General features: G+C 39.7%; 1 protein-coding gene across 3 annotated transcripts in view; it reads right to left on the bottom strand.

Moving 5' to 3' along the window:
* LOC130921347 (sodium channel protein type 8 subunit alpha-like) overlaps positions 1-20,097 on the bottom strand; it is a 120,911-nt gene that overhangs the window by 51,044 nt on the left and 49,770 nt on the right. For all 3 annotated transcript variants that reach the window (XM_057845109.1, XM_057845110.1, XM_057845111.1), the window contains 7 exons: positions 15,142-15,363; positions 14,936-14,999; positions 10,923-11,064; positions 8,215-8,421; positions 7,154-7,435; positions 5,151-5,474; positions 267-399 (listed from right to left, as the gene is read on the bottom strand). In XM_057845109.1, coding sequence (XP_057701092.1) covers positions 267-399; positions 5,151-5,474; positions 7,154-7,435; positions 8,215-8,421; positions 10,923-11,064; positions 14,936-14,999; positions 15,142-15,363 — 1,374 coding nt within the window. The remainder of the gene's footprint in view (positions 1-266; positions 400-5,150; positions 5,475-7,153; positions 7,436-8,214; positions 8,422-10,922; positions 11,065-14,935; positions 15,000-15,141; positions 15,364-20,097) is intronic.

Below are 20,097 nucleotides of genomic sequence, written 5' to 3' on the forward strand. Positions count from 1 at the left end.
ACATTGATATGTGAACATTTCTTAATAAAGACTGAGTATTTAATAAAGTGTCTTAATTTTTCACATGACTGTATGTGGGTTTTTTTGGGCTTCATTTGACCATTAATTTATTGGATGTCGTTGACGGCGATACACGTTCAATCCATTTGAAATTTGAGGGACCCTACCAGTTCTGATGGACTGGACGTCTATTGCTGTCATTGTTAGCCAGTGAGTCGATGAAGCAAAATAAAGTTGTGCAATAACATCACATTGTATAACTATACCTTCTAACAGCGTGTTTGTGACGACGCTCATCTGACTGTTGGCCCGGTCTTTTCCTTTAAAGGATGAGTTGAGCTGATCCACTGATACCATAAGAGAGCCAGAATGCTTCTTCTTAATCTCCACATCTGTTGTCTATACTCAGAAAAATGATAAAAACACATACTTATAAGGCACACTTCTACAGAAAAGCTCTAACGCTATAAATAGATGCCCCTCAACAAGTGCTTTGTCTATGACAGAGCCACAAAAGCTTTGGTTCGACCCAAAATATTTAAAATAATTTCTTTCATATATCATCTATTTGTTTGTTGGCATAATTACAGAGCATACCAATGTGTACCATTTCCTTTTGATTACTTCATATTCACCCTAACCTTGGTTTAAAGTTTACTGAGCCTGAAGGTTCAAGTTTGTAAGGCATCTGAACAAGCTAGCGGTTCCTATTTCACACTCCGGAGCAGTAGATGGTTGCATACTCTTAGGAAATTTTACTGCTCCTTTCAATCAGAAAACAAAACAAAAGAAACATATTATCTTTAGAGAATTCAGACCCCAAAAATTGGTTCTACAAGGAATTGTTGGACTTTTACATGTAGGGACGTGGTTTAGTGTACAGCTTTTATACATGCGAATAGATTTGTCTCAAAATTATGAAGGAAGACACGCACACGAATCTTGAATCATGTGTGATGTGCTTGTGTGAATATCTGACTGACTACCTGACGTGTATAAAAAATAAATGTGCGTGGTTCCTTTTCGACAAACGCAACTTCGAAAATTCACAAATAAAATCAATATTCACAAATAAGTCATGACAAATGCATGTACAACTTTAGTTTTTCTGATATACTGTAGTTGTGGATGTCGCTAATGGTGTAATGGCATATTCGTCTGACTTCAGCACAGGAAGCAAAGGAATCGATTCCCACTCAGTGGCGGTGTGATTGTAAGTATGAATGCTTGTCCGTTTCTGTGTGCACTCTACAACCGAAAGCGACCAGTGAAGGGTTTAGTCTGTTTTTGCCCGAAGTCAGCTGGGCTAGGCTCCAGTTCCCTGTGACCCAGACAAGGATGAGCGGTGTTGAAAATTGATTAATATTAGTGGATTTTAAATAGACGTGAAAGTCACAGCAAAAATTGTGGGACTCAAAAACATGAAAATTGTAGAAGTATTTGTGTAAAACCACGCAAAAATCAAAGATGCAGTGATCCCTTGCTAATTTGCGCCCTCAGACCATCGCAGATTTTTTTCCAATTTAAAAATAAACAAGTAAATACAGATAAGCTGTCCTGAGCCGATCACGTAGTCCTACTCTCCCTCCTGCTGCTCTTTGTTGGTCAGGCAGTGAACTGGAGTTGCTTATTAAAGTAAACGATGATTGACAGACGTTAAGCTTTGATATTGCCACAGATGTTTGGAAGCCAAAACTTCATTGTGTGTAAATTGGCATGGGACCGTAACATGTTTAAACCTTATCGTAATTATTATATTTATACATATACAGTATACATACATTAAAAAAAAAAAAAAAACTATGCTTTGGGGAAAAAAGTAATAAAAAAAAAAAAAGTCTCACATATGTATCTCTTTCCAATGCGAAATCTGAATAAATACATTGGGAAAAAAAAATCTTTTTTTTTTGGAGGGGGGGGGCGCTACTTTGCGTTTTTTCACCTATCACGGTGGGTTCTGGTCCCCATTAACCGCGAAAAACTAGGGATCACTGTACTGTATATATGTGAATGTGAAAAATGTGAATCTCAGATGTACATTTTGAGACAAATCTCCCCATATTTACGTGCCTCCCCACATAACCACTTAAACATACGAATACAATAAAGATATATACTGATGCGTCTGTACTACCATAACAAGTTTGAGGAGCATTGATTGATTGAGAAGGTCTGTGTGTTTCTAAGACTTACAGGCGAATCTTTAATGGAGAAAGAGATCCAAGCTAGCTTGTTCAAGTGCCTACAAATGATACCTTTTTAGCACTGATGTCAGTAAAATCCTCAACAAATAGCAAACCTGAGGCTATCATACACTTGCATAACATAATGACAGTCTACATGCAATGGCATGCAGGTCATGTCAACAGAAGAATTCAAGACATTTTGTGTTGCTGTACCATGCTACATCTGGAGAAAGGTTAAAAAAAAAGAGGAAAAAAAGTATGTTGCTTGACAACACAACTGAGCGCTTATCATGCTAGCTAGAATGCGCAGGGATATTCTCATCGAGGAAAGAATCGGAATTCATCTTGCACCATCCAGTGGTTCAGCAGCAGTGGACAACTGAAGGAAATGTAATGGAACTTTTGAAGGAACAAGAGCATGATGGGAAAGAAGGTAGGGCTCAAAAGAGAGATAGATTGAACTACCATGACACCAAATCAGCTAATGAAGTGTACTTGCATTTGACTACTTTTCCTTGAAAAAAAATGTATGGAAAAACAACAATTAACTCAGAGCTGATGTGATCATCATCTTCTCTGGATGCAAAGTAGTTGAGACTAAATTAAGAGAGCCTGACACTCAAAATTAAAAGTATTTTTGCCCAAACTGTTTTAAAACATCCAAAATGACAACAACCAACTGCACACAATTAATCAATCATTATGGTCTTCATTTAACATACAGTACAGTGGGGTAAATAATTATTTAGTCAACCACTAATTGTGCAAGTTCTCACACTTGAAAACATTACAGAGGCCTGTAATTGTCAACATGGGTAAACCTCAACCATGAGAGACAGAATGTGAAAAAAAAAAAAACAGAAAATCACATTGTTTGATTTATAAAGAATGTATTTGCAAATCATGGTGGAAAATAAGTATTTGCTCAATACCAAAGGTTCATCTCAATACTTTGTTATGTACCCTTTGTTGGCAATAACTGTGGCCAAACGTTTTCGGTAACTCTTTATAAGCTTTTCAAACACTGTTGCTGGCATTTTGGCCCATTCCTCCATGCAGATCTCCTCTAGAGCAGTGATGTTTTGGGGCTGTCGTTGGGCAACACGGACTTTCAACTCCCTCCACAGATTTTCTATGGGGTTGAGATCTGGAGACTGGCTAGGCCACTCCTGGACGTTGAAATGCTTCTTACGAAGCCACTCCTTTGATGCCCTGGCTGTGTGTTTGGGATCATTGTCATGCTGAAAGACCCAGCCACGTCTCATCTTCGATGCCCTTGCTGATGGAAGGAGATTTTCACTCAAAATTTCTCGATACATGGCCCCATTCATTCTTTCCTTTACACAGATCAGTCATCCTGGTCCCTTTGCAGAAAAACAGCCCCAAAGCATGAGGTTTCCACTCCCATGCTTCACAGTGGGTATGTTTTTTTCGACCAAAAAGTTGTATTTTGGTTTCATCTGACCATAACACATTCTCCCAGTCCTCTTCTGGATCATCTAAATGCTTTCTAGCAAACCGCAGACGGGCCTGGACGTGTACTTTCTTCAGCAGAGGGACATGTCTGGCAGTGCAGGATTTGAGTCCCTGACGGCACATTGTGTTACTGATAGTAGCCTTTGTTACTTTGGTCCCAGCTCTCTGTAGGTCATTCAATAGGTCCCCCCGTGTGGTTCTGGGATTTTTCCTCACCGTTATTGTTATCATTTTGACACCACAGGGTGAGATCTTGCATGGAGCCCCAGATCGAGGGAGATTATCAGTGGTCTTGTATGTCTTCCATTTTGCAATAATTGCTCCCACAGTTGATTTCTTTACACCATGCGTTTTACCTATTGCAGATTCAGTCTTCCCAGGCTGGTGCAGGTCTACAATTTTGTCTCTGGTGTCCTTCGACAGCTCTTTGGTCTTGGCCATAGTGGAGTTTGGAGTGTGACTGACTGAGGTTGCGGACAGGTGTCTTTTATACCGATAATGAGTTAAAACAGGTGCCATTAATACAGGTAACGAGTGGAGTGGAGCCTCGTTAGACCTCGTTAGAAGAAGTTTGACCTCTTTGACAGCCAGAAATCTTGCTTGTTTGTAGGTGACCAAATACTTATTTTCCACTCTAATTTGGAAATGAAGTCTTTAAAAATCAAACAATGTGATTTTCTGTTTTTTTTCCACATTCTGTCTCTCATGGTTGAGGTTTACCCATGTTGACAATTACAGGCCTCTCTAATCTTTTCAAGTAGGAGAACTTGCACAACTGGTGGTTAACGAAATACTTATTTGCCCCACTGTAGATGTTGAAGTTACGATAATTCACATTTACGAGATGGCAGTGTTTACAGCTCAGCCACCTTTAGTTTGTTCAGCTGCTAAGTGAAACACTACACTAACTAAAGCTGCAATAGCTCTCAACGCAAAGCTCTACGCTGTCAGATGTGCTTAAATTATTCGAACATACCATGCTTATCATTTTAGTTGATAAGGAAGGAACAAAGACTCAGCCTTTTGTTGCAATAGTAGTGTGTAACTGTGTGTCTTGACTCGGTACAGCGCTACAGTACCTACATATAACATATAGTTTAATCTAATAAGCAACTGCCTAACTCTCAAACAATTGGTGGGATCCAACATGTAACCTATGTTAGTGATTAATCAATGTACTGTGAAGACGATCTTAGTTGGTTTTTGCCTTCTTATTTTTGAGAACTTGTCAAAAAGGGCCATCAATGAGTTTAGGGGCCCTAATAAGATAAAACAATAACACAGGTAGATATATTGTACTTAGATTCACAAGAAATAGGAATAAAAAGAAAACTACAGAATTTAGCAGTGAGGAGCAATCGCCAAGGGGAAAGGAGGTTGTGAAGGAGAAGCTGCAGCGACGGAGGCCGCTACCATCATGCCTAAACTGTATTAGTATCTCATGGACGTTCTTACACTGTCATCAGTGGCTGCCTTATCTATTTTCACCTCAGGCAGAAGCCGTCTGCCAGGCCCCGGTCCGATGAGAGACACCACGCCATTGCAGTCCACTGTGCTGTTCCTCTTCCCTCCTGAATGAGGCGCCAGCGGGTGGATACGTGACGAGCCTTGGCTGTAGCCGCTGTAGCTGTTCCGGCGGAAAGGGATGAACAGGGAACCCCGGCGGTCCTCACTCTCCTCCACTGTACTGTGCTCGTCGTCGGCAAACTCGTTTTCAGATCCCATGTCCTTGGAGCGTCCTTTGAAGCTGAAGATGCTGCTGCGGCTGTTGTGGCGTGACATGAAGGGTGAGCCCGGGATGCTCAGTAGTGACTGGGGTAGGACACAAAGACAGACAGGCAGGAGTTCTTAGTGTTAGCGAAAGAGGGTGAGTAAAGTTTCATGTGAAAACAAATAAGGGAGCGCAAAACAGGCAGATATAGATTGGACAACATAAAGTGGTATGAAAAAGAATCTGAACCCTTTGGAATTTCTCACATTTCTGCATAAAATCACCATCAAATGTGATTTGTCATAATCACACAGATGAAAAAACTGTCTGCTTTAACTAAAACCACCCACACATTCATAGGTTTTCATATTTTAATGAGGGTAGTATGCAAACAATGACAAAAGGGGGGGGGTTTGCCCCCCCCCCCCTCGTTTGGCAGCAATAACTTCAACCAGACGCTTCCTGTAGCTGCAGATCAGTCTAGCACATCCATCAGGACTAATCTTGACCCATTCTTCTCTACAAAACTGCTGTAGTTCAGTCAGATTTTTGGGATGTCTGGCATGAATTAGGTCATGCCAAAGCATCTCAATGGGGTTCAAGTCTGGACTTTGACTTGGCCACTCCATAACGTGTATTTTGTTCTTCTGAAATCATTCTGAAGTTGATTTACTTCTGTGTTTTGGATCATTGTTTTGTTGCAGCAACCATCCTCTTTTTAGCTTCAACTGTCTGACAGATAGCCTCAGTTTTCCTGAAAAACATCCTGATAAACATTTGAGTTCATTCTTCCATTTATGATTGCAAGTGTTCCAGGCCTTGAGGCAGCAAAACAGCCCCAAATCATGATGCTCCGTCCACCATGCTCCACGGTGGGGATGAGGTGTTGATGTTGGTGAGCTGTTCCATTTTTCCTCCATACATGACGTGTGTTACTCCAAATCAATTCAACTTTGGTTTCATCAGTTCACAAAATATTTCGCCAAAACTTCTGTGGAGTGTCCAAGTGCCTTTTTGCGAACATTAAACGAGCAACAATGTTTTTTTTAGACAGCAGTGGCTTCCTCTGTGGAGTCCTCCCATGAACACCATTCTTGGCCATAGTTTTACATATAGTTGATGTGTGCACAAAGATATTGGACTGTGCCAGTGATTTCTGTACGTCTTTAGCAGACACTCCAGGGTTCTTTTTAACCTCTCTGAGTATTCTGCGCTGAACTCCTGGCGTCTACTTTGGTGGATGGCCAATCCTTGGGAGAGAAGCAACAGTGCCAAACTCTCTTTACTAGTAGACAACTTCTCTGACTGTCGATTAATGAAAATCCAGACTTTTAGAGATGGTTTTGTATCCTTTCCCAGCTTTATACAAATCAACAATCCTTGATCGCAGGTCTTCAGACAGCTCTTTTGACCGAGCCACGATGCAAAGCAGACAATGCTTCTCATCAAGACATTTCTTACCAGGTGTGTGTTTTATAGTAGGCAGGGCAGCTTTAAACCACTCATCAGTGATTGGGCACACACATGACTTAAAATATTTGGTAAAACATGGTTTCAATTGCTCTTTAAGTCTTCTTAGGCAGAGGTTTCACTTACTTATTTTTCCCCCTTTTGTCATTGTTTGCATGCCATCCTCATTTTTAGTTTAACCAGAGTTTTTTTCATCTGTGTGATTTTAACAAAGATCACATCACATTTGATTGGGATTTTATGCAGAAATGTGGGAAGTTCCAAAAGGTTCAGATATTTTTTCATACAACTGTAGGTATTAGTATTGTACCTGGTTCATGATTGAAGTCTTCCTGCCCAGACGGCTTCCCGGGAAACGAAGTGTACTTCTCTTGCTGCCGTCATCAGACTCCGACTTGACAACCTTCTCGCTGTCACCCTTCTCTTTCTCCTGCTCTTTCTGACGCCATTTTTTCTTGCGATTGCGACGCTCCTTAGCACTCTTAGAGCTCAGTTTGGAGACCTCCGAAGAGCTGCGGGAAAGATGACCCCCTCCCTCATCGGCCAATCCCACTTCGGATACAGTCCCTGCAGATGTCACCATGGCTGCAGCCTGAACAGAAACAAAACATGATGCATATTGACCCTTTCAGGGACAGTGGTCACAATCTATTCGATGTGTGTCATTATTTGAACTCTTTCATTGCCAGCACAGGTCACAGAGTATGTGCTGTGGTAGTTAATAAAAGGAAGAAATTTATATTGAAAACACCTACTGGTGACAAAAAATCTAACCCATTTCATATCTCAGTTAAAATAGATTGGACATCTATTGCCCTAAATGGCAACCAAAGAATTAACCTATGTGAGGTCACAAGATATTTTCAAAACATCACTAAAAAAAACAACATAAAATTCCCATAGAAAAATACACATGGGCCACACTTACAGTACATTTCTTTCTTCTTTTTCATTTTAATTAGTTCTTAGTTTTGTTTTGTTTTTAATTATTATTAATTTTATTTCCTTTAGACTATTCATATTTTTTAATATGCATTTGTTTAATCTTTTATATTTTTAATTGATTTTTCTGGCTTCAAAATAGATCATTCAATTAATTTATTAATTTTATTTAAAATGATAGCTATATTATTTTTAATTGCGCATCACAAAATATGTGTGGGCAACACTAATACTACAATTGGATGTCAATGGGGGCTGCAAAATATTATCTTGTTGGCTGCATTTGGCCCCTGGGCTTAAGTAAGTTAAAATAAATTTAAGACCCCAATCCTATATGAATGTAATAAATAATTTCAAGAAAGAAAAAAATCGTAACTCATGCATGGAAGGGTTAACGACCGTACTTCTCCTCAATGAAACCATACCGACCTGTGTTTCGTCCTGCTGCCTTTTGAGCTGCTCCATCATGGCCTTAAATTCAGCCTCCTTTTGCTCAGCCTCTTCAATAGTGGCCTGGTTCTGCTCCTCGTAGGCCATGGCTACCACAGCCAAGATAAGGTTGACAAGATAGAAGGAGCCCACAAAGATGACCAGCACAAAGAAGATCATGTACGTCTTCCCTGCTGCTCGCAATGTCTGACACAAAATACAAAAGTAGCAATGAATGATGGCTCAGAATTGGACTCTGGTTCTCAAAAATTTAGGCGTAAAAATGTTGCAGGACAAACTGGCAGTTTTAACAGACACACAGCCATATTGGGGGTAAGTGACACAACACAAATTTACAATAGGCTACAGGTAGTCCCCGGGTTAAGCAAGAGTTCCGTTCCTACGCTGGCGATGTAACCCTAATTTTCACGTAAACCGGAATTAACCCTCTAAGTACCCCTAAATACCCTCTAAATCTCAAAATAACTATCCGAAAACATGTATTAATCCTCATATTAATAAAATAAAGTAAAAAAATAAGCAGAAAATGGCGGACGAGACACTGTTACGCGACAAATAAAAAAAGCTTATAGGTAAAAAATTAAGAGCTATTTATTAATTAAGAGCTCATTATTTCACTTCACAGCTAGTCATAAATTAAATGTTTCGAAATGCTTTGCCCATTACAGTACACATGAGCTGCTAATCTTCTGTGACCATCTTGACCGATAGATGAAAATCTGTTACAAAATACAACTTACTAAATACGTACAAAATATTTGCTTTTGTGTATTGAGACTTTAAGTGGCTAATACCAGCACCATTATGCAAGCAGCTAGACAGATCCACATTGCTAACTTGCCATTCTGCTGTAGACTGAAAGAAAAAATTGATCACAAGTTAGGTCAGTGTTTTCTGGCTCAGAATTGGATTTTTGCTCTGAAACATACAGGCGTGTAAGGCATAGAAATGTTGCAGGAAAAAGTGGCAGTTTTGACAGACACACAGCCATGTTTGGGAGAAAGTGACACTATACAAATTGACAGTAGGCAACAGGTAGTCCCTGAGTTTAGTTCCTACGCTGGCGACGTAACCCGAATTTCCATGTAAGTTGGAACTAACCCTTTAAGTACCCCTAAATACCCCCTAAATCGCAAAATAACAATCCAAAAATAAATATTATACGTCATATTAATCAAACAAAGTAAAAAAAAAAAAAGCGGAACATGGCATATGAGACACTGTTACATAACAAAAAAAATGACAGGAGACAAAATGGCAGAAGAGGAGCCGGCGTCGTAAAGTCGAAATCACGCAACTCGGGTACGCCGTAACTCGCGGACTACCTGTACACCATTTATGATGATTTTTTTCTTTAATCATTGAATTTTGGCAAGGTTGTTGATAGCACTCTTCTGCGTGAGGCGTCAAAATCAGAAAATTTTTGCTTTACAGGAACTTTTAAGATCTAAATTAACATATGTCCGTTAAAATTTAAAGTGAACGAGAAGAATTTCACTAGATATGCTTTAAGAAATTACAACATTTTACCAGGTGTTTTGAGATATCTTTGGTTGAAATATCTTAATAATGAAGGGAATAGTATATTTTCTCGTATTTACTGTTTCACTATTTGTATTATTTTAACACACCCGATATAAAATAAATAGCATTTATATCATAGTTTAAGAAAAACAAGCAGAATATATTTGATATTATGAACAGTTGGACTTGAAAAAATTTGAATTTGCAGGGCCAAAACAACGGGCAGATAAGGGCAGAACAGATACAGGTCCCCTTCTGACCACGGAAGCCCAACGCGCGTCATGCATTTGACTGAGCAAGATTGACCCTGACAAGCAGGTGATAGGCAAGACATCTACAAGCCCATCTCTGCACCACCAAATCCTGCAATCAGGTCTTTTGGACAGTCCAGAAAAAATGGCGGGACATCTTGTCTAGCCACAAGGAACTGATAACGGGGAACCCACAACTGAGAAGTAGACACTCGGCACTCACGTGGCGCTGAGGTGGCAAAATCCTCAACTCTCGTTGCCCTGACACGCCCAAAACCCTCCTGCCCAACCCACACAGAGAATAATCCTAAACAACACCCAAACACACCCTTCTTCCGGAACACAGCATTGTCTTTTTTTTTTCGGCAATCTTTTGTTGACTTGTGATATGGTGACCCTGGATCCAGTTTGCCTCCTTGCCTGGGTCTCTCTGTGCTGTCTGATTGCTGCTGACTTGGAATAAATTGTCAACTTGTGTTTCAAAGCCTTTTTCCGGCTTTTAAAACGGAGTCAGTTCAAGGAGTTTAAACTAAGGTGAACGCGCGGAATCTGGCCTTTTGGCCGGGTTGTAGGGGTTCCGCCGGGCTGGGTCGGGTCATTAGAATTGGATTAGCATGGTTCTGGCGGTTCAGCTGGCGTGATTCTGGCAATCTGGCTAAAAGGTCAGATTCCTACAATATCCACCTTGTGAGATATAATCACAATTCTCGAAATCAACCGATCCAAAATTTATAGTGTTCTTCTCGTCCAAAATTGTGGAAAGCCACTTTCTTAGGCACCCCTTAATCTTCTTACCCTCAAAATAATTCGGGAATTAACTGTAGGAATAATGCTGTGGCAAAATGTGAGATTAAACTTCTTATTGCTACTGTATTTTTTTTTTTTGAGTCGACAAATGACCCTGTATATTACCAGCATGTAGAGATTTTCCCAGAAGTCTTGGGTCATTAGACGAAATAGGGTGAGAAAGGCCCATCCAAAGCTGTCAAAGCTGGTGTAACCATAATTGGGGTTCCTTCCGGCTTTCAGACATGTAAACCCCTCAGGACATCGTCTGAAAGAGGAGCATAGCAAAAATAATGCTTTTAACCTTTACCGTGAAAAAATCAAACATTTTCAAAATCTTTAGCACTTCAACCTGAAAACCATTGACTGATGAATAAATTGTTTGTGCGTACGTCAATTCGTATTAACTCGTTGGTTGCCATTGACGGCAACAGACGTCCAATCTGTTGGATTAGCAGCAGTTTTGTTTTCGTCAACAAAGACGAAAATATTTCATTGACGAACATATGACAATGATGTGACGATGACGAACTAAAATGTGTCTTGGATAACTGTAACATAACGAGATCATTGCCAGTTTTCGTTTGATGCGACGAGACAAAAATGCGACATAGTTTCTGTCACATGTTCACAATGCGTGACGTTTTCAAATTGTACGCTTGCATCGTAGCAGTGTTTGGGTCATGTCGCTCATGCTGAGCTGAGTTGAATTTAGGATGTGTTTCAAGGTAGGATGCGCTTCATATTTCTTGATTGGAAACACATGGTAAGATTTGTTGTCTGATCTTGGCAAGAGAGAATATGCAATGTTTCTTTAGCCTTTAAAGGTCTTAGCTGAGTGATCATCACTCACTAAATGTAACTCGTCGCATTAGCATAGCATTTCGGTTAGCATTAGCATCAACTTTAGCGTGGCAAGCATTCTCTTAAATGCTTGGACAACTTTTTATTTTTACATACAGTTCATGGCTTCTAGGTAGGTTTAATTGCAAATAATGTACTGCTTTTCCTGCTGAGTGTGTATTATCATCACAAAGTTGGCGTTGTCCTTGTAGACACGACAATATGTGCTCGTATGTCTACGTTCATTTGAAATTGTTGGAAACCATTATCTATTTTTGGACTAAAACTTTTGAATTTTACAAACAAAAACATTTTGAGTAACTGTCGACTAAAACTAGACAAAATTTGTATGATATTTTGTCAACTAAAACTAGACAAAGGCGAACATATTTTGAAATGACTAAAATGAGACTAAAACTAATAAATATTTTCATCCAAAAGACTAAGATAGAAATTAAAACGGCTGCCAAACACAACCCTGACGGTCATACAGTATTTCAAATATAATCAGACCAAAAGAAGAACAGAATGAAAAGAACAGACATCAAAGTTAGTGGCAAAAAAACTACTGCCGTAATCTGAAGCGGCACCTGAAAGTTCGCCATGCTGATATCTATTCAAAGCTAAGTTGTAACAAGTCATTTTAAGATGTCATAGGCATACAATTTCTTATAGCAAATAGCCCGTGATGTATTTTCCACCTTTTTAGTGTAAATGGAGAGCCAAGTTCCGGCTAATATTTTAGCTGCTAACTTCAGCATGTTATGTTACGGAAAGAACATGTACGCATATTTTGATCACGCAGCACACGCTTCAACCTGTATTTGGACTATCTTAAACATATTGTAACAAAATGGGTTGCATGAATTCTTTAGGCTGTAACGTTGAAATGTTAAATGTTGTACTTTGAATACTGTCCCTAAACGCACCACGGGACGGACTGGAGAGGAAGCGGGATGGGTGGACGAGTTTGCGGGAGCACAAAGCGAAGGCTGTTGTCTTCTTTCTGTTTTGTTGGCGTCGGCTACTTAGTTTTACACTAAAACCTTTGAATTTTTACAGACTAAAACATTTTTAGTAAGGGTGTGTGAAATTCTTAGATTATTCGCGATTCGGCCGCTGAAGATTCAAGAACGATTCAGAAACATCCATATTCCGATTATTTAAATATGCTTATTGCTTAGTAAAGCGGAGACTAAAACACATTTAGCGCTGTCTTCGGGACGCAATGAGGAACGGACCAAGAGTAAACATCACATTCCACAACTCATGCTGCTAGATAAAAAACCGCCGACAGCCGCTACAAACAACGCCCAGTTGCTACCAGTGTTGGGCAATTAGTTATAGTTACTCACTACTTCTTCCAAAAAGTAACTGAGTTAGTAACTGAATTATTCTATGGTAAAAGCAACTAGTTACCAGGGAAAGTAACTAAAAATTTGAAATTTTCTGAGCAGTATTCAAGTGAGTTGACTAGAGAAGAACAGACAGGTAGTTGTGTTATAGAACCTTGTAATATCTATTGCATCTCACCAGCAACAGATTTATCCTACACTTGAAGTGCAACAAAAATAAACAGATTTGAATTGCTTACCACAGATGTCAACAAAAGCTTTGCCCCGGGACATAAATTACACTTTACATGCACGTTCTTTCCTTTAATTTCGACCAACTTGAAATAGTGTTTATATCTCCACCTCCTAAAGGACAATTTTTTCTCTGAATGCTCTCCCATCATATCCCTCTGCATCTGGTATCCATGTGTGTGTTTGCCGCACGCGCTGTTCCGGTTTGTGTGTGAAAACAACGGCTCTAAAGTGCGTGCACTACGCTCGAGCGTTTACGTCACAGAATGGGGGATCACGTGAGATTTGACAACAACGCAGCCATATTGGAACCAGGTCTGGCTCGCGGGACATTAAACTTTAACTTGCCAGTTCGATAAAGAGACAAACTCGTTACTAAGGCGAAGAACAGATATGTGATCAAACTTAAGGATGTGAACAATGTTGACCCTTACGAGCAAGCCGAAGACAAATGGAGTAAAGATGTCGACGGGTTTCCACAATTAGACGAAATGGACATTCTGCTGTATTAAATGTTTGGCGTATGTTACTAAACTCATCAGCGATTCCGAAATTACAAATCTCTACAAAGCTACGAACAGTTTTGCTGCGGATGGGTGCAGGACCTGCACATTATGACCGTATCAAACGGCAACTCTATCGTTCTTGCAAAGGTAGGCTATGTGTGTTTACTATTTTCATTGCCATGAACCTGAACGCACCCCAAGTCTTGGATGACAAATAAACAGAACAAAGTAGACTCGCTACGGCTGGTAGTTTCTTCAATTTATTCAAAGTAAGTAACGCACCGCTTTTGACCGTCAGTAACGGTAACGGCGTTGTAACGGCGGAAAAAATAATTAGTGAGATTACCCCGTTACTGAAAAAAATAACGCCGTTATGTAACGGTGTTATTTATAACCGCGTTATTCCCAACACTGGTTGCTACAAACTTCGCCCACGTTGCTACAAACTACGCCAACATAATGCTACAGTAGCTATCACATGTGAATAGAACTAGATGCGAAATGACAGACTCGCCGGCTTTAGTAAACAGCCCCCATCTTAAAGCAGTAGACTTCTCAGGAAGGCTCTGTTGTCGCGAACCTTCCGGGCGACCCCTAATTAACTTTTTATCTAAAAACCTCCTAAATTGGCAAAATCTTAAACTTTCACATGTCGAAAGTCGACGTAAGGGAAATTATGGAATAACGGGAGCAATTTTAAGAACTTTGACGGTTGATTCACAACATTAATTTAATTGAATGTAGTTTAAAGCTGCTGATACAGAATGGAGACTTGAGTATTTTGTTCACTGTTTTGAACTGTTAACTTGATACTGAAATAGTAGTTTATTTAAGCCTGAGAGGATTTTTGTAACGAATGTACGAAACATTAAAAGCAGGTAATATCTGGGGGTGGTAGGTGCATAAATCATCGATTTATAATCGAATCGTAATCGAATCATTAGGTGCTCCAAGATTCCCACCTTAGTTAGGAGTGAATGATTACTTCCCATTCAATGGGATTGGACGTCTACTACTGTCAACGGCAGTGAATGCGTTAAGAAGAATCGTTGTTGTGCCCATTCGACACCTATTATCCAATTAAACTTTGTTCACACAGTGCTTTTCATTCATAAAAATCATCTCAATTGACATGAATTCAAATCAACTCCTTCTGCATATGTACTGTAGATGTGCATCAGGTAAGTGAAACACCTCAACTTACCCTGAGTCTGAACTATTTCCACATAATAGTGCATCTGCTTGACCGGGGTAAAAGTAGAAATTAGCTGTGAAAAGAAACAGAGGAGGTCGTCATTACCTACTATTGAAGTACGTGCAAAGTACGATTGGATAATAATGTTAGCCTGATATCACTTGACAAAAATATTGTGATCATATCATTTCCATGACAAGGTCATCGTGGCTTACTGTCATTCATGAGGTATTCATCCCAGTCAAAACCCTTGGAGCCATTGGACAGATACATATTCGTCGTATTTACAGGCCAAAAGACGCATTTTTGTCGCAGGTTCCCCATGAAGAGCTGCAATCCGATCAGAGCAAAGACGCTGAGGCAGAAGACGGTCAGGATCATCACATCTGAGAGCTTCTTCACAGACTGGATCAGGGCACCCACAATGGTCTTCAGGCCTGACAATACACACAAGCACACACATACAGACATGTGCACAAGAAGACATACAGAAAAACAGGGAAAATACACACACATACAATATCCGCACAGACAAACAAAAATAAATAAAATGCTCTCACAAATACTATTTTCAATACTGATGAGGCTATTTGTGTCTATAACCTAACAAATCTAAACTTGTCATGTACATTTTTCCTCATTTAAGGTCACAAACCTCATTGGAAACACACTTTTGTTATGTACAGTGGGGCAAATAAGTATTCAGTCAACCACCAATTGTGCAAGTTCTCCTACTTGAAAAGATTAGAGAGGCCTGTAATTGTCAACATGGGTAAACCTCAACCATGAGAGACAGAATGTGGAAAAAAAAAACAGAAAATCACATTGTTTGGTTTTTATAGAATTAATTTCCTAATTAGAGTGGAAAATAAGTATTTGGTCACCAACAAACAAGCAAGATTTCTGGCTGTCAAAGAGATCTAACTTCTTCTAACGAGGTCTAAAGAGGCTCCACTAGTTACCTGTATTAATGGCACCCGTTTTAACTCATTATCGGTATAAAAGACACCTGTCCACAATCTCAGTCAGTCACACTCCAAACTCCAGACACCAGAGACAAAATTGTAGACCTGCACCAGGCTGGGAAGACTGAATCTGCAATAGGTAAAACGCTTGGTGGAAAGAAATCAACTGTGGGAGCAATTATTAGAAAATGGAAGACATACAAGACCACTGATAATCTCCCTCAATCTGGGGCTCCATGCAAGATCTCACCCCGTGGCGTCAAAATGATAACAAGAACGGTGAGCAAAAATCCCAGAACCACACGGGGGGACCTAGTGAATGACCTACAGAGAGCTGGGACCACAGTAACAAAGGCTGCTATCAGTAACACAATGCGCCACCAGGGACTCCAATCCTGCACTGCCAGACGTGTCCCCCTGCTGAAGAAAGAACACATCCAGGCTCTTCTGCGGTTCGCTAGAGAGCATTTGGATGATCCAGAAGAGGACTGGGAGAATGTGTTATGGTCAGATGAAAGCAAAATAGAACTTTTTGGTAGAAACACAGGTTCTCGTGTTTGGAGGAGAAAGAATACTGAATTGCATCCAAAGAACACCATACCCACTGTGAAGCATGGGGGTGGAAACATCATGCTTTGGGGCTGTTTTTCTGCAAAGGGACCAGGACAACTGATCTGTGTAAAGGAAAGAATGAATGGGGCCATGTATCGAGAGATTTTGAGTGAAAATCTCCTTCCATCAGCAAGGGCATTGAAGATGAGACGTGGTTGGGTCTTTCAGCATGACAATGATCCCAAACACACAGCCAGGGCAACAAAGGAGTGGCTTTGTAAGAAGCATTTCAAGGTCCTGGAGTGGCCTTGCCAGTCTGCAGATCTCAACCCCATAGAAAATCTGTGGATGGAGTTGAAAGTCCGTGTTGCCCACGACAGCCCCAAAACATCACTGCTCTAGAGGAGATCTGCTTGGAGGAATGGGCCAAAATACCAGCAACAGTGTGTGAAAAGCTTGTGAAGAGTTACAGAAAATGTTTGGCCTCCGTTATTGCCAACAAAGGGTACATAACGAAGTACCGAGATGAACTTTTGGTATTGACCAAATACTTATTTTCCACCATGATTTGCAAATAAATTCTTTAAAAATCAAACAATGTGATTTTCTGTTTTTTTTTTTCCCACATTCTGAGTCTCATGGTTGAGGTTTACCCATGTAGACAATTACAGGCCTCTCTAATATTTTCAAGTGGGAGAACTTGCGCAATTAGTGGTTGACTAAATACTTATTCCCCCCACTGTAGATCTTATTATAATAATTCCTGCATCTCTGCTGCCTGATCCTAGTTTAACGTAAAGGTCACTACATTTTAATCACATAACAAGAACATTAAGAACGTATCAAGATACTAAATAACATGCTGTTGCATGGGGATAAAGGAAAACAACAACAGATAGATTATTGAAGGAATCTCAGAATCCTGCACAGCTTTGAAACATATTTAGCATCCAAAGTGGAATTCTCTGATTTCTAACCATAAATAATGTACAGAGAACAATAAAAGTGTAGCTTGTGGGTGTGTTGGCTTGAAGGCTTGATATTTTTATTGCAGGAATGACTGCATGCAGCTCTTTCTCCCGTTTGTTTCAGCCAATTGTCCTTAGCTCATATCATTTTTAGAGGGTGCACAATTGCACACTAGAGAAATTAACTGCTTGTCCATATTCTAATTTCTGTAAATTAAGCTATTTTAACTGAGTGCTCACTCCTTTTATAAAATGTATAGAATTCATTTGATTTTTAAGGTTACAAAATAAAAATGAAAGGAAAATAAACTCCACCTAGAGGGATGTTTCCATGAGACTAAAATACCTCTACCTGCACGCATGGTACCAGTAGAAATGAATACCATACAAATAAATAATTAAGCCAAAATTGCACTTTGAAAATATTTGTGTCAAACAATTAAACATCAGCCATCGTTCAATGCCATCTGAATTGCTGACAGGGCGACGACAGTCAACGCGGCAGATAAATAAGTGGATAAAAGGAGGGAAGCATCCCTCATTAGGTGCAAGTGTACAAAAATATCTTCCATTCAACAAATCACAGCAGGGGCACAAAGCAGGAGGTGAAGACGAGAAAGAGAGGAAAAGCGAGGAGGAGCAATGAAAGGTGCCATGCAGGTCATTTAAACGCCAAGGCTGAAGATGCTCACTGTTTTTTATCAGTCTGTTCTCTTGCATTAGGACTGCAACTTCCACTAACTACTTCCCACTCATGCAGAGGCTAAATGTCAATTTATGTACTGGTGAACAGTGGATACAAAAAGCCTGTACACCTTTTCAAATACCAGGTTTTTGTCATATTTGATAACTTTTCCCTCCATTACAATAATTTGACCATATACAGTATACATGTGTGTGTATTTTACTTTTTTATTAAGCGTGAGAGGGGTCATGTTATTTATTAGGGTTGTCCCCAATCTTGATCGAATGATCGGAAATTGGGCCTGATCACGACATTTTTTCTTTTTAGAAAATCAGAATCGGGTGAAAAGGTTCGGGTTTTTAAGGTACAGTGGTATGAAAAAGTATCTGAACCTTTTGGAATTTCTCACATTTGTGCATAAAATCACAGTCAAATGTGATCTGATCTTTGTCAAAATCACACAGATGAAAAAACTGTCTGCTTTAACTAAAAAAAAAAAAAAAAAAACATGTATAGGTTTTCATATTTTAATGAGGATAGTATGCAAAAAATGACAGAACGGGGGAAAAATAAGTAAGTGAACCATCACATTTAATATTTTGTGGTCACCCCTTTAGCAGTAATAACTTCAACCAGATGCTTCCTGTAGCTGCAGATGAGTCTGGCACATCGATCAGGACTAATCTTGGCCCATTCTTCTCGACAAAACTGCTGTAGTTCAGTCAGATTCTTGGGATGTCTGGCATGAATCGCTGTCTTCAGGTCATGCCACAGCATCTCAATGGGGTTCAAGTCTGGACTTTGACTTGGCCACTCCAGAACGTGTATTTTGTTCTTCTGAAACCATTCTGAAGTTGATTTACTTCTGTGTTTTGGATCATTGTCTTGTTGAAACATCCATCCTCTTTTTAGCTTTAACTGTCCTACAGGCGGCAGGTTGTCCAGCAAAACATCCTGATAAACTTTTGAATTCATTCTTCCATTAATGACTGCAAGTTTTCCAGGCCCCGAGTCAGCAAAACAGCCACAAATCATGATGCTTCCTCCACCATGCTTCACGGTGGGTTGAGATGTTGATGTTGGTGAGCTGTTCCATTTTTCCTCCACGAATGACGTTGTGTGTTACTCCCAAACAATTCAACTTTGGTTTCATCAGTCAACAAAATATTTTGCCAAAACTTCTGTGGAGTGTCCAAGTGCCTTTTTGCGAACATTAAACGAACAACAATGTTTTTTTTAGACAGTAATGGCTTCTTCTGTGGAGTCCTCCCGTAAACACCATTCTTGGCCATAGTTTTACATATAGTTGATGTGTGCACAGAGATATTGGACTGTGTCAGTGATTTCTGTAAGTCTTTAGCAGACACTCTAGGGTTCTTTTTTACCTCTCTGAGTATTCTGCGCTGAACTCTTGGTGTCATCTTTGGTGGACGGCCACTCCTTGGGAGAGAAGCAACAGTACCAAACTCTCTCCATTTGTAGACAGCTTCTCCGACTGTCAATTGATGAACAGCCCGACTAAAGATGGTTTTGTATCCTTTCCCAGCTTTATAAAAATCAACAATCCTTGATCGCAGGTCTTCAGACAGCTCTTTTTTAACGGAGCCATGATGCACATCAGACAATGCTTCTCATCAGGACAATTCTTAACATGTGTGTGTTTTATAGTGGGCAGGGCAGCTTTAAAACACTCATCAGTGATTGTGCACACACCTGATTAAAATTGTTTGGTAAAAATTTGTTTCAATTGCTTTTTAAGTCTTCATTAGGCAGAGGGTTCATTTACTTATTTTCCCCCCTTCTGTCAATATTTGCATGCTATTCTCATTAAAATATTAAAACTTATAAATGTTTTGGTGGATTTAGTTAAAGCAGACAGTTTTTACATCTGTGTGATTTTGACAAAGATCATATAACATTTGATGGTGATTTTATGCAGAACTGTGAGAAATTTCAAAAGGTTCAGATACTTTTTTCATACTACTGTATATGTGTATATAT

Source organism: Corythoichthys intestinalis, chromosome 9, assembly GCF_030265065.1.
Source record: "Corythoichthys intestinalis isolate RoL2023-P3 chromosome 9, ASM3026506v1, whole genome shotgun sequence".
Classification (NCBI taxonomy): domain Eukaryota; kingdom Metazoa; phylum Chordata; class Actinopteri; order Syngnathiformes; family Syngnathidae; genus Corythoichthys; species Corythoichthys intestinalis.